The following is a 27217-nucleotide window of genomic DNA, read 5'->3' on the forward strand; positions in this document are numbered from 1 at the left end:
AAAATATGCAAGTCTCCTCTGGGTATAAGAGCATACATTTTAGACTTTCTTTTTGTTGTTTTTTTTTCTTTTGACTAATTGTTGTCCTACTCTATATTTCTGAATATAATGAAATGTGATTTAAACATACCATCTACTGAGATGCCTTGAGTCTAAGATGGAAGTTTAGCCAGGGACAGTGCTATCAGAGTTCTCTAATATGGCAGTATGTTAGTGAGCATAGTCAACTGTGTATAGATAGAGCAGTATTGTTTTCAATCATTAGTTTTTTATTTAATGTCCCATTTTTTCTTACAGGGGGATCCGGTTTCTCCAGATACTTCGCATGCTTCACGTAGATCGACAGGGCGGCACTTGGCGACTATTAGGATCAGTTGTTTTCATACACCGCCAGGTGCTAGATCTTTAAAGATTCCCAGCATTTTGTTTAATTTAGTATATTCTTTTCATGGACTTCAAATCATAGTCTGGTTTAAAATAACAGTGTTCCAAGAGAAAAAATACTTTAAAAGTCCATGATGTATTTCTTTCTACTTTTAAAATGGGAACAATATTTTTTACTTCAGGTCAGAGGCTAACAGGGTATAAGCATAAGTATTCTTTTGGAAATGAACTGTTGTACTTTTTGATGTTATCCTTCAATATAATTCATTAAATGCCATGACGTGGGCTGCATTTCTTTTTGCAAATACTGTTAACTGTCTTCACAGAAGATACGTACCTAGCTTGGTTATTCTGTGGAAAAACAAGTGCTAGTGGAAAAGCCTTAATAGAACAAGTAAATTATTGAAATCATTCTGTTTTCTCTGCCTGAATAAGGAGTTTTCTATCTATTCTAGGAATAAAAATACTAACTATGTTATGATAATATGCAAGAAAAATTACTTTTTCAAGGGTGTAGTCATGGAGGTAAACTTGTCTGTAGGAACTCATGTCTGCTAAAGCTTTGAAACAGTTGTTCTGTATAAAAGTTCATTAAGCAGGAAAAGCTTGAATGTTTTAGTGAAGACTTTCAAAAATTTCTAGCTGAAGGCTTTATTTTGGGGCTTCGTGAACTCTCTTGATGAAAAGCCAACTTAGCTTTATGAACATCATAATAGATCTTCCATATCATACCATACTATGGGGGGCAAATACTGTGCTATGAATGTTTACATCTGACTTAGGAGGGTGGTTTTTTAACCTACTCTTTATGAGTGTAGATTTCTTCTCAAGATATTGACAAATAGTTACAGATTTCTACACAGATATTGTTTCATTTGATGTTTTAGAAAACTGTTGTTTTGGGGCAAAGAATGGGAGATATATATATATATATAATATATATATATTTTTTTTTTTAATTATTATTTTTTTCCCCCAGTACTGTAGGAAATTTTATATCCTGATGGCTGTGCAGCATTGATGCACATAACATTCCAATCTGAAATAAATCTTCTAGAAGTACTCTAGTATAAAGCCTACTTTCATCCTGTACAACAGGATGACTTCTAATGCTCCAAGTCTGTGTGGTCTTCATTTATTATGGTTGCATTGCCTGGATATCTAGCTGGGGCAGAGCTGGTATCCAAATACACTTTCTCAACATTTGCTAACCTTACTGACAGAGGTGTTTGAGAGAATTTTTTCCTGTGGGTGTTCAGAGTTTTAGTCAAGAATCTGGAAATATTATATCCAAAATATAACACTTAAGTCTTAAATGTCACAAACATAAATAAGTTCAATGATTTAAAAGGAAAAAATATACCCTTGGAGAAGTGAATTTATGAATAAACACACCTAAAGTTCTGCTAATCCAAAGAAGTGATTATGATGATATATAAAACTCTACAGATCTGTAGTACTTGTCAAAGCAGATCACCCACTAACACATTAATAAAAAAAATTTCAAACACACAGTTCTGTATTGACATTGGACAAGTGTAGCTGAAACCCTAGTGTGGTACCAAACGGAAGGGAAAATGGAATCTTTATTCCTGCCCAGCCTCTTAAAGAAATTTTTGTTTGAAAAAAAACAAACCAAACCAAAACAAAAACACCTCAGCTGCTCTTTCTTTATAGGCAGAGTACAAGGACCTCATTTATTTGTTGAGTTTGGTACTCTTTCAGAAAAAACGGGACCTTAAACTCTTAAACAATGTGAGAAAATAAATTCATGTCTTTGTGACCTGTGAAAATAACAATCACTTGGACCTCTGTGGGCCCAGAAGAGCTTACTAAAGTTGTCACCAATGATTTCCATGTGTTTTGGAATTTTATATATAGCTGTATTCACTTGTTCAGGCCCAGTTTGGCTAGGATGCTCTTCTATTTTCAGCCAATTGAGCTTATACAAGCATTTCTTGCCAAAAGCAACAAAACATGAGTCAATATCACATGTGGTGTTGGAAAGACATGGAAAAATCATGCAGCTTACTGGAATACTGAGTTAGCCAATCCAGTTCCAGCTTGTAAGCCTCTCATTTAGTTTTACTTATTCCTCACCTTGCCTTGTGAGGTCTTCTGCTGCTTTGAAGAGGAAGTCACTGATGAGTTCTGGATTTGGGTTTGTTTTTTTTTTTTCCTAAGTGTTGAATTTTATTTTTTGTGGTCCTTATTGCAACTGAAAATATAAATCTACCTAAGTTAAAAAAAAAGCATTGAATATTGTCTCTCAATATTCAATTTTACCTTTGTGAATACCTGGTTTTTTGATCTTGCTGTTTCTTTTGCATATATGTAACCAAAACTTGCTGCTGAAAACAGGCGTTAGTATTAGGCAGCACTCTTCATTCTTAAGCTCTGATCGATTAAAAAATCATATCAATGTGAAGTTTTAAGGCCTGATTTCTGCAAAATTGGAAATTCATAATATTTGGCATTCATAGACACCACTCTATTCATATTTCTAGATTATTTTAAAATCTGCACTCCCTCTTCAATGCAGTATGTCTTAGAGAAAAGCAAATAGTCAACTATAAATGAAAACATAAGGAACTTTTCAGAGCAATTAAGTCATATCTACAAGTACACAGTGTATCCTTATCATTAGAGAAAAAGATGAGAAAACAATGGTCCCCAGCATAAAAATCTGAACTACAGAAAACTCAAGTTTCGTTTCCTCTTTCAACTGCCTTGTTTAGTTAACAGGCCAACAAAGAATTAAGGCTTAGATTAAAAGACTTGCCTATGGGCAAAACTGAATGTTATCAAAATTCATTATGTAGGTCACTATTAAATGATTAGAGAAAAACCACCAACTTAGTTTTGTGCCAAGATCACTTAAAAACTTGCCAAACCTAGATTTTAATTAGTGGTATAGCAGGAGGAAGAGTATGTATGGTTCCTGCTGCTGAATGCAGTTACTAACTACCAGGGCTACATTTTCCCAGAAAGCTCTTATAAGGCAATGAAACGAAAAAATCTGAAGAAAGTCTGGTGATAAAACCTGAACCTTCCTTCATAAACGGTTTAAGAAGTGTAAGTAGAATGTTACAGAAAACTTGTGAAAACCTGGCATACTTTAGAGGAAATGATTCTTGGGCAGGTTTTAATTATAAATTTATCTTATGGGAATATTTTAATTCCTGTATTGATTTGGATCCAAGAAGAGAAAAATAACTCTGTCAAGAATTTAAGGAAGATGCCAATAAAGATGTAGTACTACAATGTTGCATAATAAAAATGTCTAAATATGTGCAAAGAAAGTAAGCGAATATAACGTGTTAACTATTGAAGCACTGTAAACTTTAAGTCATTAAATTAAACTGTTTTCCCTCATAACTAGGTATTGGATTTTCCTGAGGGGTAGGTGAATATCTCATTTGATTAAAATGTAGCACCATTTCTATAAGCTTTACACATTTTTGCACCTGTGACACTACACATTTCGGCTTGTTTAAATGAGCAAGCACATTTTCCCTGAAGACTGTAACAATCCTGTATCTAAGTTGCATCAGTCCTGATACAACCTTCCTGTCCAAAAATCTGTGGAGAAACTGATGCATTCACAAGCACTGTATCATGGCTTGTTATTTTAGTGTACTCTTCCTAGATTGCATTTCTAAAGCTGTTTTACTATTTTCAAAATTTATTAATATTTGGTATTTTAAATGGACAGTTAAATTGAATTATTCCTATTCACAAGACATAAAACAGGGGAGATGTCCCACCCTACTTTTAGCTCTCCAAGTAATTTTGTATAAATCATGGCTTCTCCTTGAATTTTATAGTCTGATAGGAATATAAAACAAGTAATTGAACTACTTGTTTTACTGGAAGCAAATTTTGTACCTGAAATATTATTTTTTCTACTGTGATGCAAAGAACCCCCAGATATTTGCAATGTTTTATAAGTATAGAATATATATGATGTGAACCTTATGTACTTGTTTGCTTTTTCTTTTAATAGGAACTCATAACAACATTGTACATTGGATTCTTGGGATTAATTTTTTCATCCTATTTTGTTTATCTTGCTGAGAAGGATGCAGTTGATGAGGATGGAAAGACAGGTTTCTCCAGTTATGCTGATGCCCTTTGGTGGGGTGTGGTAAGTTTACAAACAAAATGCATATGCAAACTTAGTGCACAAGATTTTCTGTTTAAGATGTGATCCTTTTAAAAAACCTGGCATTTCTTTCTTTGCAGAATGTATTTCTGTAGGGAACCTTGATAACTTTTTCAAAAATGTACGAGAAGGAATATAATAAGTGCAATTAAACCATTTTGGTTTAAATTTTGGTATTAAATTTTATTGTGAAAACACAATAACAAGTCTTTAGCAAAGGGCATTGAATGTTTACAGATACCAAAAGTCCACATTGAAATCCATGTTTCAAAAAAGAGTATAAATACCCTCCAAAACCTATACCACCTATTTAAAAAACTTCTTAATTATCTGCAAAAGGTGCATAATTTTAAAAGCATATTCTACTTGTGGAAGTTAGGTTAACAACTCTTTTTTTTTCTTTTTTTTTTTTTTATATTTTTGTGTAAACCTCACTCTCTCAGTAATAATGCAGACCTTGACGCAGGTTACAGGTTTCTGTTGCCAGCAGCTGTCAAAGCTTCACAGATTCATCTGCTACTTTGGGTATCAATCATCAGTCAGGATCAGTGTAAATCATTGGTGAAATGAAGAAAAATAGCATTGTTGGGATTACGCAAACATTGTGGTAATTATTGCGTGCATGCCCATAATCAGTTGAAAATGGAATAGATAGCTATGAACAGAATAAGAGACCAGATGGTTTCTACACTCCCTTCATATGGCTCTTCTCATTATGTTTCTCACAGTGACTCATACTTTCCCTTCTTATTAGCTGTTGCATGAACCATCTCTTCTCTTGTGGTCCCTTTTCCCCACTAGAGAACCTCATATATTTTATGAGTTGGCTGTCTCATTATAATAAACCCAAGGAGATTCATCACATTAGTGTTAGTGACAGAGAAAAATGAGAGGAGTAGAACAGATGCAGAGCCATCTCCAGAGGGAGAAGGATATATTTCAAGAGTAATTTGAAACACGAGAAACTGGATTTGTTCTTAGATGATAGACTTGAAAGATGACGATATAGTTATTGAGCCATAAACCAATTGCTTATCTGCATCCAAATAAACTGGTAAGTAAGCCTGGGAATACAAACAAAAAGTTCCTACTAGATATATGTTTCTAATCCTTAGCTTGGATGGTCCATAGCCTCTACTGCAATGAAGTATACAGAAATACTGATTATATTACATGTACTGTGAATTACCACTTTTCAAGTAGCTCAGTATAGAAATCTTTTAAACATTAAATTCCTGTCATTAGGTTGTCATTTCATTTGTGGTGTATCACCTTGGGCTGTGCAAAACAGTATAAACCAAAATAATCTAGTAGAAAAGAAAAATCTACTAAGTGATCAGATGGGCCTGATTATCTAATGTGCTAGGAAGAAACGAAACCATGGACTAGCCCTTCCAACAACCACTTGTTTAAGTCCTCAATAGACATATGATAATTTTTTCAGAACATAAAACCTCATGTTTATAGACATGAGATAACCTCTAGCTAGTGGAGGAAAGGAACAAATATCCCAGAAGCACAGATTGTGCTATATTTTAAAAGCAAAACAATTAGGGTGTAATTGATTTTATGAAAGACACCCCATGTCTACTTTAAGATAACAAACCAGTACACAAGATCTCTTATTCTGCTATTATTTGAGCAGTTCAGCTCAAACACCAGTGTTCAAATGACCAAACAGAGTGGAACACAACTATTCTTTCAGGTTTTACTAATGGTCTTGCTGAATAGTATGTGACGTTCATCTAATTAAAAACTGCTTGTGAGATGTTCAGCAGCATTAGGGGCTCACATAAAAGTTTGTGCTAGTTTGGCTAAATCTGTGAGAAATATCTCATAGCTTTTTCTAGCACAGTGAAGCTTCATAGAGGTTTGTAGCACCATGTGAATTAGAATGACGCCAGTGAAAGAAAGCATATAGTTTATCGATAAGGGTGTCTAAATTTAATATGTAATCATTAAAAGATGGTGATTCATGTTTGCTCTGCACAATGTCTTTAGTGTTTCCTAAAGTAATTCCTAGGTCTGTAACCACAAAAGGCCAGAAATGCCCAAATTCAGACCTGAGAAGAACCCCTTGTCAAACTGAGGGGAGCAAGGTACAGTGGAAAACAAAGAAACAATTTTCAGCAATCAGTTTGAGAACTAGCTATGGTTTTGAGCATCCAGTTCTGTCCTGTGTATTCATGCATGGGTTATTCCTGTATGTAATAAAACCTCCTTGTGAGGCCAGTGTACTTTTTCTACCTTTCCTTCTATTTTATTTCTAACTCTAGTTATCCAGGGCTTGCTTTATGAGTAGCATTGAATGTTTAGATATGGATTACAAAATATTTTTAAATGCTAGGACATACAGCCTTGATTTGAGCAAAGAGTAAAAAAAATGACAGAATAAACAGGTTGTGTTTATACAGGCCTATATTGTTCATATTTTGGACTTAGGGAATTTAAAAGAAGTTCAGTTACGAAGACCAACAAATAAGTTTAAAATGCTTGTTACTTTACCTTGTTGAGATAGATGACCTAGAATCTGTATTTTAAAATGTTTGTATATGCCTTGCGAAGTGTTCAATGGGTTTTGTTGTTGTTTTCTAAAACTTGACTCATTTTGAGCAACAGCAAGATAAAATCAGTTTTGTCTTTCTCTAGCTGTGTGAGACACAGGAAGAACACTGTTTAAATTGTTTAAGCTTTCCAGACTCTAGGCCTCCTCAGCATTAGTGAGTCACGGTGCAGGTGCAGTTCACAGCTGGGAACAGTGACAAAGGACAAAGTGAATCAGTTTCTTTTTCTTTTCAAATTTTCAGTAACATAGAAACACAGATGTGGAGTTACTAGGGAGTGAAATTTGATTTCACTTTTGCCTTTCAAAACAGAATCACAGAAGAAAACCTTGGTAGCAAGTATTTGAAAGTCTTATACGTCTGACAAAAACCACAGGGTGTATTAAAGGTAACATTTTGCTTTGAGTAGAAAGTGCAATTTTGCTGAACTTGATACATATGACCTGAAAGATTTAAATATAAATAAAAGAGAAAATAAAGAATGAATGAGAGTTGGAATTAAATTCTAACTACGTTTACCCACTCCAGTTAAATGTAAGGTTGTTTCACCTAAGTTTGGCAGGCATACGGATTAAACTGTGAAGACAGTGGTATTTTATATGAAGCTACTTTCAGAACTTATAGCATGTTAGAACACATGCAAAAGCATTTCCAACTGCACTGTCAGTCTGCCAGAATTGTAACCCATGTCACAGCAGTTTTTCTGTCCTTCCTGGGTATTTTTTCTTGATGAAAGAAGGGCATGTAGGAGGTTTCTCTTCTGTTGGCCCTTCCACGCTCATCTCTTGATGTTGGTAATGCCTATTGTTTTTGCTGCAAACTGGACTATTCTGTACTATTGAATTTGAGTTAAATAGTCACTCCAGTAAATCAGTGTTAAGTGATAGAGGTACTTAGGATCAGTTACTCAGAATTTCCAGTAGTAAATTTCCATGGTAGAGGTAGCAGTTTGAACCCCTTTATATTGAACATGTTTTTTTGAGGAGTGCAGTTCTGACTTTTAAGACTTAAGGATACCTGCCTATCTTAAAGCATGTGAGAAGCTCTGTTGAGTTCTACTAAATTATAGTTCTTCCTTTTTTGAGGTGTACGTATGTTTCCAGAGCCTGTGTTGGAGCATGTGCATACCAGCTGGAATGTGCCATACCAAATGTGTATTAAGAAAGCAGTGTTGTTTTCCAAAGCCTAGTTATTAAACATTCTCTGAGCAAATAACTAAGAACTTTAGGATATACAAATAGAAAAAGATTCTGGTTGTGATTAAGAAAGCAAGAGAATTACATTATTTATAATTCTTCCCACATACTTCAATGCACTAATTAGATTACCAAGAAGGAACCCGCTTAAGGTAGCCAGGGAGAAACATTCTGAGATACGTTCAGGCACCTGCAGGAATCTGCCAGCCAAATCCCTGCTGTGGAGATGGAAAATCATTTTTTCTGTGGTTTCAGCTTTCATGCTGTCTTCCGTAGTAACTCTAAGGCAGCTTAATATTACTGCAGTTTGTTTTTAAGTTCTGAGTGCTGAAGAACTGAATAAACAACAACAACAACAAAAAAAACCAACCAAACCCTAAACCAAACCCCACAAAAAACAAGAAGCCTTTCATAAGAAAAAAAAAAAAAAGATGAAAAGGAAGGAAAAATCCCAGACTTTAAGGGGTCATCTGGGTGCACTGAGGAGCTGAAGTACTATTAAAGAAGCACTGCTATAACTTCCTCCACTCCCCACTAACACATACTGCATTTCAAAGTTTGCGGGGTCTGGTTTAATTCTGGGGGCTGGAAAACTCATTTGTTTGTACTACTGGTAGCACACAGCAACTGAGTAACTTAATAGGCAAGCCACAGTAAATCTGAACAGACACCTGGCAAGACAGAGCTCCTGCTGAGAGCAATTTGCAGTTCAAAATAATATTAATTAGAGGATATAGATACTACAGAGTTGACTTCGTCAAGTGAGAAATTAATGATGAATAAACACAAACCTGATTTTTTTTTTTAACTTATAAAAAACTTAGTTTGACAGTAGCTGGTCATTTTTCCCCTGCAAATCTTCCTTGCAGCTCTTTGTAGAGCTGCTCTCGAAGTACGCTTCCCATGCCTTTTTGCATAATATCTAAGTATTTGTTAGCAACTTTTCCCATAAAAGGCAGTATTTCCACATCCTCTTTTGTAGTCAGTGTAAATTTACATATTCTTTTAAGTCTGTTTTGGCTGTATTTCTTCTGCCATTCAAGGCAAAGTGAAAGGAGTGGGACTGGGTGTAGGGCTGGTACTCCCAAATAGAAGTACATTTTTTCTCTTTAAATCTGTCCCCAGTGCTTGGTGTTGATGACAGAAATTCTTCATTGCATCACCAGAAGCTTTCCACATCTCAGGGGCACAAGTCATCTTTGTCATACCATTCTATGGCAGTGTCAGGACTAAAAAGCTGTTAGTGGCCCTGACCAACCACACCTGGGGCCACCCCCACTGTCTACATCCCAAGGGCTCTATGGAGTTTCAGTTCTGGGTATTTAATCCCTGCCTGAGATGTACTGGAGAAGACTTGGTCTCCAGCTCAGCCTTGGGCTGTTGATCTGGAGCTCAACCTATGGGCTGACTTCCACACTCGACCTCAGACTTACCTCATCACCTTGGTATTACCTAATGATTTAGACTCTTTGTTGGCCGTGGCTGCTGTCTGTGAGTCCATCCCACTGTGGGGCTGGGCACAGAGTGGTTAGGCCCCTGTCTGGCCAGCTGTGGGATTCCCTTGGCTTGCCTTAGGATCCCCTTTTGTTGAGGAGCAGCCGGCCCTTGTTACATTACATACCCTTCTGATGGACCAGCTTTCACCTGGACTCTGATCCCCCCACAGCACCAACCCTTTAGTGACCACTGGGCTCCTAATGAATTGTCTCCCAGACTAATAGGCCTCATCAGCAACAGCCCAAAACCTCTGTCCCACTCAGGCCCTCCTCATCTTTGTGGCTTTTCAGGGGTGGCCTGTCCCTGCCCAAGCCCTGAGTTACTAATGCAATGTCACTTTCTAGTTCACTGTCCCTATTCTGGCTCTGTGTCCTGGAAAGGGCTGCTGACACCCCCACAGTGATACTGATCTAAACATGGCTTGCTAAGGAGGCTGTTATTAAGGCCCTGATGGTGCTAATTGGCCTAATAATCCTGACCAGCCATCCCTGTAGCCTCCACCCATTCCCAGGGGCTCTGTTTAAGCTCAGCATTCTTCTCTAGGAGAGCTGGTCTCTAGTCCAACTGTAGATATGCTGGGTTGTGTTATGCTTTGATCCTGATCTCAGCCCGAGGGCTGACTTATTGGCTTTATCTTGGCTCTGCATCATCACTGTGGACTCACTTGCTGATCATTGGATTTGATCCTAACACTGACCTGTGGATGAATTTGTTGGCTTGATGTTGGACCTACCTCATTGCTGTAATATTGCCTTATAATGTGGATTCTTGGATGGACCTGGCTATTCTTACTACATCTTTTTTGTTTGGGTGCTGTGGGACTGGGTCCTGCCTGGGAGGCACTGCCCTTCTGGATCTCTCTTGACTCTGAGCTCCTCACCTTTTTAGGGAGTACCTGGCCCTCACTGCACCCTGATAAGCAATGTGCAGATACAGGTAAAGTAATATGATGCATCCTGTGGCTTAAACACAGTTTTGAGTGGCAGAGAACTATATCTGTGGGGCACCTCTTGGTCTACTGGCATATATACTTTAGGAGAGAAAGTGTCCTGGAATAGTTGTGTGTTTCTCCTCCTGCTATAAAGATTCAGCTGGGACTATGTTAGTTCTGTCCCTTTCCCTTCCTGCCAGCAGTGCCTTGCTTACCCTGCCACAGCCAGTGTCGCTGCCTGACTGCAGAGTTTGGTAGATGTCTGTGTGTTGGTTGTGTGCAAGTCAGAGCTTCAAAGACTTTCTTCTTAACCTTGTGAAACTACATTTTAAAAGCAAAAGTAGAAAAACTGCAAGCCTATGGTTTCAAGCCCACAAGGCAATCCTTACAGTTTGGGAGGGTGGAAGCAGCCAGCTACAAACTGTGAGAACAGTCATCACAGGTCCAGCCTACTGCTGCATCCAAAACAGTAGCCTGTTGTGGCTGCCTGCTGAAAAATGTAAAAATGGGATAAATCTACAGTGATATTTAGTGCATTCCTGTAGTTTCTTTATGCACAAATCCAAATACTATTGATCTGTGTGTTACTTCTGATATACTTCTGCTTTCCCTCTCCCCGTTTTTTGGGGGAGAAAAGGTACTGCATTAAAGTGAATTGGGTGTTTGTTTCTGGTCTAGGTAACAGTAACAACAATTGGTTATGGAGACAAAGTTCCCCAGACATGGATTGGGAAGACAGTAGCTTCCTGTTTTTCAGTATTTGCTATATCTTTCTTTGCACTGCCAGCGGTAAGTAGAACTTAATTCACTTTTTAAAGTGTCTGTTTGGCTTGGGCTCATAATTAGGTAGTTTTAAATTGGTGCCTTTGATAGGAAATAGTGGGGATGGGTGTTGCTTCAGAATGTGCACACCCATCTTCAAGCTTATGTTTGTCTGTGTGCACACACATGAATGAAACTGCTATATCTTTACTGCAGTCACATTGGAAAAATGTGGCTTAGGAAGGAGGTAAAAGTAATTTTCACTACTCAAAGAACTGAAGCTATTCTGTGAAGTAGAGAGAGAGAGAGACTTTTTTTTTTTTTTTTTTTTTTTCAATCAGCATGTCAGTGCCAGAGGTGAAGCGTCCTTTGTTTCTGTTATTTTGTGATTATATAAGAACAATTTGGGGTCCTGTGAGAAGAGGAACACTGCCATGGAGCAGAGGTTTAGGAAACTGGCTCTGTTTTCGTATATGGTTCTATTAATATAAAGCACCTTTGGGCTTTTTGGATCTTAAAATAAGTGCATGGGGTGAAAATAAAGATAACATCCAAAAAATTAAGGCAGATAAAATATTTCTTTAGTAACTACCAGTTTTAAAAGAAATGTTGAACTTCTAAAACATTTATTTGGCTTCTTTGCTCAGTTTGCCTAGAAAATCAAGCTGTGTTCTGGCTTTAGTTGTGGGATTTTTTTTGTCGTAAGGGACTAAAATCAAGGGCAAAGAACAGCTGTAGATCAGTCATGTGATGCTGGCATTTGCTTCTCACACCGTGGCACAGAGCTGCCCTTGGAACATGACGACCTCTGTGAACACCCATGAAAAATGTGACTTGTAGATCACAGCAATAAACATGTGCTGTTTGTTGAAGTTACATGATGCCAATATCAACGTGCTCCATTTCAGATGTATTAGTTGGAATAAATAGATTTCTATCACTGTGGACATCTGAAAAATCAGAACTTTTCTTTTTCTAGCAAAGTCTTTTATAAAATGTGTGTTTGTTTCATGTGTGAAGTATTTGATTTAGATATGTGAAGCTACATTGGAGTCTGACTACTAATTTTGCTTATATTTAGGGTATTCTGGGGTCCGGTTTTGCCTTGAAAGTACAGCAGAAGCAACGTCAGAAGCATTTCAACAGACAAATCCCAGCTGCAGCATCTCTTATTCAGGTAAGGCCCCTAACAGCAAAATACTTAAGAGCGTATTGGAGGGGGAGTGTGGGCCAGTAGTCAAAGTACTGAGAACTGCTGTTACTAGACTTTACGATAAATCTATAACTTGTGTTTAATCACTTTGTCTTTTTGATTCAACACAGTCACTAGAGAGAATCAGATAAATGCCTGTTCACCCTCTAATGAGTGAGCGTAGGAGGCTTTATTTGCCTGATATTCACAGGTATAGTGATGCTAACTGGATGCAACAAGTTATTTGGCGAAATGATTAAAAAAAAAAGTTATAAACTTTTAATTCTTAACTTGTTTTTATATTCCCTTAGGTCCTGTGCCTCTGTCAAATCCTGAGGTGATGAATGTGTATACATATAAACATATGACTCAGTTTAGAAAAATGTCCCAGCATAACAGTCTGTATGCTAATATAAAGAATGTAATAGCGCGGTGCACAGCTGCTAAAGTGTCGAACACAGCAGCGAAAGGGAAGCAGCAGTCTTATATGATGTTTATGGGGATACATTTTTTGGGGAGCAGGTTTTTTGTGGCTGTGGTGGTGTTTTTTTGTTTGTTTTTACTGTGGGTAAGGTTAGACCCAAGCTCCTAGGGAGAACACTGCAAAGAATGTATTTATGATCTTTGTGCTGAGTATGTGTTTCCTGGTGTAAATGACACTCACCACAGTCATATACAGAGTGTATTTTATTAGGCATGGTATTGTATATAGCACAGTGACTGCAATCAGAACTCTTTGCAGCATATTTACATTGATTTAGCATTTTGCTGTCAATTTGGTTTGCAGCAAAATCTGACTTACCTGTCCTGCAGGACAACAGTGACTGCTTATTCAATTAGATTATTGGTTTGGGGTTTTATTGTAGACTCTGTGGCGGTGCTATGCAGCAGAGAAATCCTGCAGTTCTACAGCCACATGGAAGATCTATGTTACATCACCGGTGCAAAATCCCAAAAAAACACCAGCGCCATCTAGCCCTAGTCTGAGAAAACAGGTAACCGAGAGCTGACAAAGCTCTCTTCTGTTCTTGCTTTTAATTTGATTGGGATAACTTGACAAAATCCTTCTGAAGTGCCCAAAGAATTTGGAGAGCTGAAAGCCATTTGTAATGGGTCATTTGATTGTTTTCCTCATGCCACAGCACGATTAGTTTGATTTTCCTTAAAATATTCCTGAGGGACAGGAAAACTTAAATTTGCTGTTGTGGCCTGACAGGTACTGATTCTCCATTTTTTTTATCTCTTCTGAAGTCTCCTCTGCCTTCTTAAAGGGTAGTATAAGTCAGTGATGACACTTTCCCATTTTGTATTCATTTTGTGTAGTAGTTCATACAGGAAGAAAGGAGAAAGCTAGTTTAAAAATTTATGTTCACATTCAACATGTGACTAACAGTACCTACGCTTGTCTTGCTCAAGTATTTCTCTCCATGGTACTTTTATTTGGAGCTGTGTGTAGAAATCTGGGCAAATTCCTGAGCTGTGGCTGCAGTAGAGTGGAATAGTGTTTGTCTGTAGAGGTAGGATTGCCTAAACATAGTCATGTAGTTTCACTGGAAAGCTTGCCTAGCCTTTGGTACCCCTTCTGGAAAGGCCCTGGTATGCAGCAGGTCTAGCTCAGGTACCCAGGTTTTCTAAGGTGTTAGGCAGTGAAATCCCACTGGTGCCTGTTGCTGAACAGAGAAGTGCACTGCAACTTCCCCGCAGCACGTATAAAAAGATCTATCAGCATGATCTGTGTGCATGTATATATTTAGGTGTTACAGCAGTGTGATCTACTCAGTGCTGAGCAGAATGCAGTTTTGCCATGAGACTAGCTTCTTCATAGCTAGAGGCAGAAGAACCAGGAGAAAAGGAGTAAGGCTGGGCAGTGTGTGTTGCTGAACAGCAAGAAAACCATGGTGGGAGAATCAGAAAAAAATAGCAAGTTTTTAGTGTCCTTAGTATTTTCCTACTGTTTTCTTTCATTTCTTACCAATGGAACGTTGTCTCCTGTCAAAGGAGATTAGTTCTTTCCTTCTCTACCTAGCCTCTTATTTTAAAGACTTAAATATATATTGATCATTTTATGCATGTTGTAGCATTTTGTTCTCCATAGAATTCCTAGTTTCTTTTCCTGCTGTGACAGTCCATAATTTTTGCCTTTAGGGGCAAAAAAATTTTTGCATTTAGGGGCATGGTAGTGCATCCGTTGTCTACAATAAATACCCTGTTTTACCATTTTTGTGACCTGATTTATTTCAAGCACACTATTGTTTAGTCACTGCAGAGCTGAACAGAAGAATGAATTCCAAAAAACTGAATGCAGACCATAATAAAATAGAATTGGCTTACTTAGACCAAGTAACATTGAGCTATTTGTCAATATATTGAGCCTGGAGATGTTTGTGTTGATGTGTTGAGTACTTGGCATCTCTGATTCTTGTTTCTGCAAAAGGCTTAGTGGTCACCTCAGAGGCCAGAGTACTTTGCAGAATTGAGTGCAGTAGCCCTAGATCTCAGTTCTTTGTCAGAAGGAACTATAGCATCAGGCAAGTTAAAGCATGTCTTTTACCTCTGTTTTGAGGTGTGTGAGTAGAAGAACCGGGTGAGACTGGAGCCAAAGGGTAGGTGGTCACAAAGACTGGAAATAAATGCTATGTTGTGAGAAGTAGTATTTTTGTAACTAGGTGCTGGCAGAATCCAGGAGGTAGACGGCACAGGCCGTGTCATCAGTATGTGAGTGGCTGTTACGTTGGTTGTTTCTAATCACAAAGGTAGACAGAGATCAGCCTTGCTTGGAACCCATTGAATTCAAGCCTTCATTTTTTTATGCTTATGTACCAATTCTAGGGTCTTTATTAGGTTGCCTCTTAGGCTTCTAAAATCAGGAGAACTGCAACTTTAAAGGCAGGAAGAAGGATTTATCTTCTCCTGATGTGTTTATTTAGTCTTTTTGGTAAATGTTTGTGGTGGGGTTTTGTTTGTTTGTGTGGTGTGTGTGTGTGTTTTTTTTAATTTTTATTTTCGTTCTTTTTTTCTGAAAAGGCTGCACAGTGCCTAGGTCATAGCTCAAAGTCTATGCTTCGGTTTAATTAGAGCTTTAGGAATCTGTTGCAGCCAAGCTGTTGCATACTCAAGTGATTAGTATTTTGGGTGCCTTGAGTTCGGGACCCAGTTTGAGAAATTTTGCTTGAGACCTGATTTTCAGAATATGCTAAGCATCTTCTCCGGAGAATCAAATTCTTACTAGATTTAGGTTGCTAATTCAAAATCAGCCAATTTGAAAACATTAACCAAGGATGTAACTCTTCAACTGAATTTCGATTGCATTCTTAAAAAAAAAAAAAAATTACAAAATACGATCTCGAATTTACTGTGTAGTGAAGTTCACATGTGTATCTTTGTGTTTTTGATAGTATCTTCTCATATCATCCCATTTCTACTACCACAGGCTAGAAGATATAAAAGAAAAGGGAAATTAGGCTGTGGTAATGGTTCTGCACCTGTAATAAACCCTGGAGAGAATGCCTTGTCTGTTCCACAGATCACTTATGATCATATTGGTGAACAAGAAGACAAAAAAGATGTGTCTTTCTACATTGAGGAACCAGGAGGTAATTTACTTTTGCTTATGTTGTCATTAGCATTTTTTAAGAGACAATGTTAAAGTGAATTAAATGAAGGTGTAATTTCTGTGAAAAAAAAATAGTTTAAAACTATTAAGTGAAGCAAGATGCCTCAAACCAAGGACAATTATATAACAAAAACAAGGGGACACAAATTAAAGGAAATCTTTAAATTCATGTGATGTGAACAGCAAAGATCTTTATTCATTTACCAAAGTTAACTCAATTAAGTTTTTCGATATATTGTTAATTCTATTTTTTTTAATTATCTCAGAGATGGATGGACAGCTTCCTCCGATCTACCCTACCTTTAAACTTTACCCCACATAGAGTCTGAAGGAAGAGAAGCAAAACAGGAAAAATATCTTTTCTTTTTTACAGCACCCTCGTAAAGGCTATACAAATAAATTGTGACAGAAACAGCTGAATATTTTTATGTTATGACAACCAAGAGGTTTTGATAAGTGTGTGGTTGTTTTTTTCTTCATTTAAAATATTGTGTGTTGCTATAAGTGTCTGTTGTATTTCAACATAGAAACTGGCTGAATATCACCGCTGAGCTAAAATACTGCTTTGTTTGCAGAATTCTTTTAAAATTAAGTTTGTAGTGGAAATGTGGGTATGAAATAGTATTGTTTACTATAAAGTGAGTTTTCTTTGGGTGGCTAGTTTTTCCACCTTTGCGTTGATTTCTTTTGTCTGATGGCATTTTGGAAACGTGTCCTAGTTCTGTGTCTGCTAAACCTTTAGCTCAAGAGGAGATTATTTCCTCATAGTGGAGGAGTTATGTTCCATGCCTAGAGGCATGCAAAGCCTTGCCAAGTTAACTGAGGTATACAAAGACACTGGCCCTAGTCAAAGGTATGTTATGTAGTGCTTTGACTTATGTTTTCATCTGTGTTTGATATACTTGAACGTGAACACTGTATGAAATTGCTACTCTTTTGTGACATTGAAGCTGTCACACAATTGCAGCCTGCATAAAGAATGGCTGTGGTCTTGACATGATGGTTTCTTTAATAAAAAAATACTTGAAATATTTTTGCCCCCAGAGGGAATATGTAGCATCTTCTGTATTGAACAGAATCGAAGGTAGGAGTTTCACTAGATTGCTCTGACTTAATAGAGTTGCCATATTGTATTGTCAATGCAACCAATGTCATCCATGCTAGGGCAGTCTGTCAAATGTGGAATAGCAGGGAGCTGAGAGCTGTGGCATATTGAGGCACATCTGTAAGTGCTGGGAGCATCAGGCTCACACAGGGATTTAGAAAGACCTTCAAGCCTCTACTTCCCGCAACTGATGGCCATGAACTTCTGTTGTGGGAGAAAGAGTTTCTTTCTTCCACTGATGGAGGTTTTCATCGCTCCTCATGTTCTTCCTTATGTTTTATAATCTTGTATAAATGTTACATCTGTCACCTTGAGGTCAGAATGCTTTTCAGCAATGGTGGTATTTTAATTGTTTGGCATTTTCAGTGCTTTTATAGGGTTCTGGGAAAGGGGACCAAGGGTGTGATTTATAAATAAATTTGCTGCTTTAACTACATGCCTCCAAACAGAATACTATGTTCATTCTCAGCATGTTTATTAGAGCTGTGCATCTTCCCTTGCTGACTATGTAATACATTTTGCTGAGTGTATTTTGCTACTGTGGTATCACTCAACGATGGACAGAAGAAGCAAAGTGTTGCATAGCTTTGAACAGTGCTAAAGAAAGTTAAGATGTTAAGGACTGTTGTCTGTACTTACGACTCTGCCAGTACGTTTATTCATTTAAGCTACATTCCTTAAACGTTCATAGTCTGAGCAAAGCTCTGTGCATCAGAGGGAAGAGATTGAAAGCCTTTATCTTTTTCTGCCTGGCAGCTTGGTAACAGAGGAAAATGAAATATTTTTTTTTCCACTTTTTCTGAGAATGTTTTCTGGTTGTACTTTTATTATAGCTGGTCTAATTTATTCTTGTTCTGAGATACAGCCACACATATTATTCCCTTACCAATTAACTTTTATCTATTTTTCATTTTCTTTCACGTTTTGACTTAGCCAGTGTTAGGGGTAAGTCACACTTAATTTGATTTTCTGATTTATTCCTTCTGTTGCAAAGCTTCCAGGAATGTAGCTGGCTAACTGGATTGCTCAATTGACTGAACATTCTTGACACCTCTCAAAAGTTTAAAGCTGATTTCTCTCAGTGAAGTTCCCCTTGCCAGAATTAATAGGCTTCTGTTCTTGGGAAGTGGAAGTGCTAGGCTTCAAGCCTGTAAATGGGGGTATTTTTTTTCCTCTTTTTAAAAGCTGAAAGTAGAAAAGGCAGAGAAAATAATAAAAATAAAGCACTTAAAGGACCATGCCAATGTCTATTTCAGTGTTGCTGTAGTGGAATATTTTATTCGTTGGTTATTGGGGCTGGATACTTTACAGATGATGGCAGACTTCAAGGTTGAATTAAATCACTTTTATAGGCCTGACCTAGGAGAAGCAGAGCTATTGCTTTAAAACAGCTCTTCTGGCCTGCTGTTCCAGTCAGATGTGAGAGAGACCGTGGGGAGACCTAAAACAAATGCCTGGCAAATGCTGGTGACAGAATAACAGTTCCACTAAGAAAATTCCTTGTTCTGGGCAGAAATAGGCTAGAATTAAATTAAAATTTCCTTGACAAAGGAGAGACTTACTGTAAGTTTTCTGAGATACTTGTGTATGTGTAATAAAAACCATATACTGGATAGTGCATAATGTAGAAACTAAAACTTTATATACTATAAATGGTGGAATCTTGAAACAAACACTTGATAACCTAAAAGGAAATCAGTTCCTTGGTCCTGTACAATGCATTCCTGTAGTGATTTTAAACCCTCAGTGACTTCATCTTCACCTGAAATTATAGCCATAAATGTTCTCTATAGTCTTGAAACTGATCTTTACTTCTGTCACCCATTGTGTACATACTGCCCTGCAGCAGGGTCTGTTATCAGGATGACAAGACAGGTATGAACTCTTTGGCATCCTTGATGTTCCTGTAAAACTTAAAGAAGGCACTTAAGTATCAAGATGACAGTTAGCTATGACAGCAAGAGGCAGTGGCAGATCATGAAGACTGATCCAAATAGAAGAAAAACAACACTTGAGTGTAACTGAAATCTTTTATGCGCACTTGAATTTCATCTTTAAATAACAGCTATTCACTGCAATGTGTGCTTGTCAAAATGAACGGAATAGCTGTTTTGTAATGCTTTTTATTAGGGAGGGAAAATTATAAAAATGTCTAAGTTTTTGGACCTGGAAGGTCATCCTCCTGGGACATCAGCAGATGGAATGTATTAATCTCTGTCAGTTATTGTAGGTTGTATACACAACTCATTATTGTAAAATTCGTCAAAGTCACAAGACTCTCACAGTGATAAACTTCTGCTGGGGCAAAAATCAAAATTCCCTATTAATCACAATTATTTTCTGTTTGCTTTCTGGAGTGTCTTGAATACTGACATGCTCTTCCCCACCTCCTCCAGCCCTACCCCCCCCCCCCCCAGTTTAAAGCAAACCTGTGCAAGACTAAATTTTCACTAGAAGGGTGGAGGCAACTGTCTTTTTTGATGACCCTCCATAATATCTTTGTAAGCCCTCTTACGTAAAGTGTGCAATAGTGTTAATGTTGATTTATTCTGTCTATAATATTAGTTTGGATTCTGACATTCCACAATTCACCTATCTAGTAATGGGTTGGTTGTTCTGGAAACCAGTTGCATTTCCATGGGGGAAAAAAGGGCTGCTTTCCCTCAGTGGTGTAGATAGATTACAATCTGCAGTACGTAGACAGAAGCAAACATTTTAAATTAAGTAGATTCATAGATTCTAGTGCTGACAAGCTGAGTGAAAGGTGAGAGAAAACATGTGGCTAAAATTAACAGAAAAAAGCAAACACCAAAGCTTTGGAGGGTCTGCATAACTGTCAGTAAGTCAGAAAAGCGTAAATATAAAGATACGTTCCAAATTAGCAAACAAAAGTATTCAGATACCATGCTTCTGAAAAATGTAATGCTCTTAAGAAGGTGAGTTTAGCAGATGCTGGTGGTTTTGCAGTGAGAACCTATATTCAGCGTAGGGCTATTTAGCTTCTAAAATTATTAGTCAGTTCAGGACTTGTAGGTACTTATGGTACTTGACTGTGAGTAAGATTCATGGAAACATACTTGTATGCCTCTACCAGAAAGTTTTAAGTCTCTGCTGTTTCAGCCCTGGCTGTCCTGAGCAAGGACTTTCAGTGAATTCTGTGGTTTATCTTACATGACCAAAGTGGATGGTAAAATTGGGGGTGGGGGATGGTGTAAAGGGAGATGGATGCTGAGAGGAAGAGGACAGCTGCCTCTGCCAAACTCACTCTTACTTCTGATTAAATCTGGCAGCTTTTGAGGTTTAATTTGTGCGTCTGTGTGTGCTGTGTGTTTTTTGTATGTTGTTGTGGTGGTTTTTTGTTTGTTTGTCTCTGTTTGGTTTTGTTCTGCATTTATTCAACTCCTTATTCTGCCTGATTTAAGAACAGAGTTTAGATCACCAGTCACACCAGACTTGAGCAGGGACTTTGTACCAGGTGGTCCCAGAGACCATGGAGTACGTAGTGAGAGAAAGTATTTGCAGCTCCCTCAGATATTTTCTGATTAGTATTATCAGTAAAACAGAGTTTAGACTTTTTTTATTCAGAAAACATTTTTGCTTCCTCAGCGACAGTACATTTAGATGAGACTTCATTTAGTTGGAAATGTTCCAAATAAATTCAGTTGTGATGCAAGACTGAATTTAGCTATTCAGTAGCAAAAGAAAGTTTCTCTGCATGGTAAGGAGACTTTATGATGAAATTGGCATAAGAAAAGCACATGATGAGTGACAACTTTGTGCTGTAGAGAAGAGAACAACAGAAGTCCTGTCCACCATGGACTAGTGGCAATGGAGGTTTTGATCAAGTTGACTATTACAACTGGAAAAAAAGACACTGTCAGCACAGCAGTGGGGAAAAATAATAATTATGAGTTTCAAGAGAGGTCATAACCCAGAACAGGATGTTTTGTTGCTTAAAATTAATATTGCAGATAACTGTTAAAACCTTACGAAGTGTAGAAAGTTAGAGAAGCAAACAAACTGTATTTAAGAATCAACATGTTGCCTAATAATAAAAGAAAGATGCCTTTTTAAAGACAGATTAAATAGACCTGATGAATTGGTGTGTTTTGGGGTAAGCTATTTCACAGCACTGATGTGGTCCTGATTATTTTTGCTCTCAGATCTAGAATTTACATCGTGATAAGTCTTACTGTGCAATTTTCCTGGTGAGAGAAGGAAGAAAAATCAAAGACTTTATCATAGAGATGCCAAGGGAGAATTCAACTGCTCATGATAAAAACAGGAAATCAGTCTTTCTTTTGTTATGTTTAAGCAACCAACAAAATCTTCTCATGATATAGGACCTTGTGGGTTTTTCCCAACATCTGTGTCTCAAGGAATGCATTGGAAAAAAACTATTATTCAGCTAGGTTTTCAGTTACCTTGGTACAGAAGGTGGAGACCCAAAGCAGAGGAGAGACTGTTCTACCTTTGAGTTGTACTGTTAGATGTTTGTTTAAAAATATAAAAGGTGTGTTGAAGAGTAACTCTAACATTATGGACTTAGCCAGCCTTGGGAAGAAGAAAGAAGTGAAACAGTTATTGGACCTTAAGAATGGAAACTTAGAGTTAATAGATAACACATGGTAGGAACTAAGACTAAGAAGTGTTATGCTAAAAGTTGTCTTTATAAGAAAGAGGAAGCACATGTTATATAAGCAAAACTAAAATCTAATGCTAGCATAGCTGAAATCTTCAAATCTAATTGCTGTTTGTCCAGATCTAATTGTAACAAAAAGAAAGAGGTAAAAATACAGTTTAAACTGTAAAAAGTACTTTTAAATTTCTGCCTGTTTTCCTGACACTTATCCTTCTACTGCTTTTCTGGGTTCTAATGTTTTATGTGCTGTATGGGGAAAAGGGGAAGTGTTAGAATGAGTTGTTGGAATCTGGTGTCCTTCACAAGGAGAAATATGACATTTTTGATGATGATAGTTTCTTCTTCCTTCCCCACTTATGTTTCCTAATGCACTTTTACATATTTTTTCATTGGTGTGCAGCTCCAGGTTTTGGCTGAATTTACCTCATATATTCACCTTTATGTATGTAAGATAATTCTTTGTCTGTTATCCTTAAAACCAGTTTTATCCTGCTCCAGGAAGGTGTGGTGTTTGTGTGTGTGTGTTTTGTTTGTTTTTTTGTTCTTTAGGTTTTTTAATTTATTTTTTTATTTTTTAAACTGACCATTAATGAATTGTTTATAGCTGTGGGGTCTTCAGTGCCAAAGCTGTGCCCCATCTCTTATTTATGCATGTACTCCTATATGCTGCATTCTGTGTTTCTGATTCTCAAGGCCTCCGACATTCTACCAAGCCTGTATTTCTATAAACAATATCATTATTTGGTTGTAAATATCTCATTCTACTAGAATAACTGCTGTAGATATGAAACTAGGGTTGTTGAACACAAAGATAGGTACACCTGGTCAATTAGAAAAACTGCTGTCACAGCTGAATCACTTAATGTCAGATCAAGAAAAGTTTGAACAGAGCAGGTCCAAGACCCATTCCTTGGGTCTTGCAAATTCAGTACAAAGCTGAGGCCCAGTTCCTAGTGCTAATATGGAACAACACAGAAGAATTCAGGAGACATAGAAGCTGCTTAGGGAATTCACATGAATATACCAGGCTGTCACTTTTCCAAAATGTGGAAAAGACAGGAACAATCTGGGTAAAATTGTGAGCTTTTTTAATGGAATATCTATGCAGAGTGGAAATTAGGCCCAATTATTAAACATAAAGTGAAAAGAAAGTAATGATGTCACAAAATAGTTAATGCTTTTTTCTTTTCACTGGAAAGTGAAACTGAATTTGCTACAATTGACACTACAGTTTTTGTCACTTGGTATTATTTGGATAATGACTCAGTGAGCAGCAAATCAAATCAGAGCAGAAGAGGTAATTAGGAAGGATACATTGAAGTCAGGTTGCTTTTAGTTATCTGGCCTTGCAAAGCAAATCACTGATGAGTAAGGGACTGACTGGAAACAACCCGAGAAGCCACTAACAGGATTGATGGGAGGCTGGAGAGATGCATGGGTCTATAATAAAAGGGCACACAATGCATGCTTTGAAAGGGAGGAGAGGAGGAATTTCCATTTCCAGGAAAGTCTGTTTCCTAGAAGACTTATGAAGTAATCAAACTGTTTGTCGAAAACGGACAATAGGAAGGAAATAAGTAACAGCATGAATTGGTCAAGAGCAATCACATCAGATCATGTGGGGTGCTTTTCTGTGATGTGGCAATGTGTTACATATAGAAGAGAGGGACAGAAGACAGTTTACATACTGATTTTAGTCACTCTTCCTGTCTCACATGTGCATAAACACAGAATCTGAATGATGGCCTAGAAAATAAGCTTGGGCTGCTGTAAGGGGGATGGAAACTTGTTGGAATATGATAGTTTATGAAATAGTTACCAGTAGTTCATTATTTAAATGAGAAATGCATTTAGAGATATTTTTGAGCTTGATGCTATCAAATAAGCCCACCATTTGGTCAGATATTGCAATAGAGTAGAATTTTTATTCAATGTGCATTTGGTGTTAACTAAAAAGTGTCTGAGAGCCCTTTGGAAGGCAGCCTGCGGACCTGTGAGCCTCCCACAAAGGCAGCAACGCTTCTGCAATTGGATTCTGTCTCTTGTTCCCCTGCTAATCCTGTATCTGACTAATTCTCTGCAGTGACCTGTGCCCACACGTTTGATATCAAGTACGAAGGCAGCTGCTTGACCTGATCTCTGGTATATTAACCAGCTGTTCATGGTACATGGTGCCACAGTGTGGGAAAGATAAGCCCCTCACTGCATAGCGCTGGAGGATGCATTGAACTCGAACCCTTGTAGGCAGAGCCTTTTCTAGTACAGCACTGCAGCACCTGTCCTTCTGGAGGTTGTATGATCCAAATTATTTTGAGGAAGTCAGAGCAACCTTTGAGAGAGGAGGAAAAAAAAAAATAGGCATTTTAGAATTTAAGGTTTCCCTTTTCATGGAGGGCTTGAACTCTGGTTAAGACCATAATTTTCTAATTCCTTTCTAACTAGTCAAAACTTAATATTAGAAATCGTAATGTAGATTGTTAACCAGGGAATGGGAAACTAACAAATAAATGGGGGTTGCCTGGGGAAACGGTCTATGAACTGTACCTTTAAATGCACAAATAAGCATATCCTATATAATGTGGATTTTTTTCTCCACACTGCTACTTTAGAATCTCATTTTTTTGTTAAATGTTCCAGTGGGGTAGCAACAGTCTTGCTCCAGCACAGCCTACAATACAGATTATTTGGTCTAACATGCCAAAGACCAAACTCCAAACAACAGTAATTCAATTTCAGAATGCAAGGTACATCTGTATGCAATCCAGTGTAAAAGAAAAGAGAAGTGGGGGAGGGAAACTTTACCAGCACTTAGGCCGGTGGTGACATACAGAGGAAGTCTAGTGCTGTAGTCTGAGGATTTCCATTGCTGTTCACTATTGACTGTATGGAAGTGAAGGCCTTTTTGAGCCACCTCAGAGCCATCTCACTGAAAGCAGAGAAACAGCTACTTCCTCTTATAAAAGGGAATAGGGGAGACTTTTGCCCTTCATTTTTGTTTGTGTCTACTGGTTTTTTTTTTGTGTGTGTGTGTTTGTTTTTTTTTTTTTTTTAAAAAAAGACAAGCCTTTTCCTCAAATGTTTTTCTACAAAAGAAGCAGAAGCAGCTAGAAACTATCAAAACAAGAATGGAAGATCATGACAAAATTCAAGCATGTAGTTGTGGGCTGTTTGACTGCAATGGAAACTGTGTTTTGATGTTGAGGCTGTATGGAAGACGCTCCTCTCCCTTTGGGAGGGACTGCTGCATGAGTCAGTGTTCCTGGATCCTGTTCCTAGCTCTGTTACTGATTTGCTATGTGACCTTGGGCAGACAATTAACTCACTGTGCTTTGGTTGCGTCATGAATATAAGTCTTGTTTCTGTCACAGAGACACTGTGAGTCTTAATAGTTTATGAAGGGTTTTTAGACTGACACAGCATTACAGAAGTAAAGAATGCTATTAGTCAATGTGGTATTGAACATAGACCTACTTGTTTATTTATTGTTAGCATAAACAACAAAGAGTGGTAATCAGGAGTGGTCAGGTTTTGCAAGAAGAGAAGCTGTTTTTTTGCAGAAAATGTAGCAAATGCTCTGTGGGAAAAATAAGATGTGATTTAATCCAGAATGTAAAACTACTTTTTAGCCACAAAAAATTGTTATTTCTGATGGAAATGACAAAATATTATTGTAGGAGATCAGGGCACCGGGTTTAATTAAAAAAAAAAGCAGCTTTTTTTTTGACTAGTTCTACTTACATGGGGGACTAAGTGCCAGTAAATATACTTTTCATCTTGAACATGTGATTTTTATAGGGCTTGAAAAGCATATATTTTACACTGTATGTCAGCTGGGAAAGCTGAAAAGATTCCATAATTGGAAGTAAAATAAACTCTAGTTCTTTGACTCTGTGTGTGTGTGTATACTTGTGTGTCTGTGACAAAATTACTTAAGAAATGGAGAAGAAAAAAATTAAGTGTTCTCTTTTTTTTGGTTTTGCTTCCTGTTTAGATACCTAGCTGTTAGCCACTTTCTAAATGATTTTAGTTTGCTTGATATGACTCTTTACATAACATATGTTTTGCAGTCCCATCAAAGATGCTTAGAAAAGAACTCTGAATACAGGGATGTATAGTGTACTTTCCAGATTATCTCAGCTACAAATCCATGGTAATCTTTACTTTTATTTCTGTGCTTTGAAGATGGTACTCTGCATCACCAGGAATAAGTGCTGTGATGGAAAATCTCGCCTGTCAACTTGCCTAAAATATATGCACAAGAAGCTTTTATACCTTTATGTCAGTTTAATCATATCAGGTGTAAAAGGCTCACTGTATGTCTGAATATAAATAGAAGGAGAGAAGTCGAAAAAATAAAGCTTTGGTTCAACCTCTGTGCATGGTAAAAGCTGACACATTCCAGTCAGTGATCTTTGGTTTTTGCAAGTAAAGACTTAAGAACCTTTCCAAGAGGGATACAGAGGCAATCGCTGTGTTTTCAGTGGTCTTATTTGCTATTATGTAATGAATCTTCAAACTTGATTAATTCTGGATTTATACCTCCTGCATCTGTTGCTGGCTGATTTTCTTTCTGCCGTTCTCATGAGTGCTGTGTCTGAGAACATGAAATCAACACACTTTGCTGTCCTGTTTGAAACTGAGTGAGGAGTCATTTTGGGGATGCCAGTATTGCACTGAGCTATGATCTGATCTAGTGATGCTTGAACATTTTCCTATTTTACTTCTACTTACTCCAGTAGAAAGTAGTATATACAGCAAGAGTGGATGTGTCTTAGGGATGTGCACAATCTAGTCATTCCAAATAGATAAGTGGTGTGTGTGTTTTGTTGTGTGTTGGGTTTTTTTTTTTAATTGTTGTGCTTTTCCCTGTTAATTCTGACCTGCATAAGATATAACAGACCAGAGGTGAAAAGAATTAGTTGTTCTGAAGACTGTCCACAGACTCTGTTAATCATGAAAACCTAGGAAAATGGGTACTGCACCATGTGTCTACCAGTTAGAGGCAGCCACAACTGTAAGAGTATTTTTTATGACTATTGCAAAAAAGAAAAGCAGCTGCTTGTCATTTACTTAACCTTGCTTGGGCTAAATTTAATCAGTGGAAAACATCTGGAACTGATTCCCCTTCAGTTTGGAGTATCTAGTAATCTGCTGTGTACATACAAC

At 37.5% G+C, this 27217-nt stretch overlaps 1 protein-coding gene across 1 annotated transcript in view; it reads left to right on the plus strand.

The window, feature by feature from the left end:
- LOC309439343 (potassium voltage-gated channel subfamily KQT member 1-like) overlaps positions 1–27217 on the plus strand; it is a gene marked incomplete at its 5' end in the record, with an annotated part of 488884 nt that overhangs the window by 49729 nt on the left and 411938 nt on the right. The window contains 6 exons of the mRNA XM_082051807.1: positions 298–394; positions 4391–4531; positions 11416–11526; positions 12581–12676; positions 13558–13686; positions 16122–16284. Of these exons, the coding sequence (XP_081907933.1) occupies positions 298–394; positions 4391–4531; positions 11416–11526; positions 12581–12676; positions 13558–13686; positions 16122–16284 (737 nt within the window). The remainder of the gene's footprint in view (positions 1–297; positions 395–4390; positions 4532–11415; positions 11527–12580; positions 12677–13557; positions 13687–16121; positions 16285–27217) is intronic.

Source organism: Streptopelia decaocto (assembly GCF_964273445.1).
Source record: "Streptopelia decaocto genome assembly, chromosome: 1".
NCBI classification, from domain to species: Eukaryota; Metazoa; Chordata; class Aves; order Columbiformes; family Columbidae; genus Streptopelia; species Streptopelia decaocto.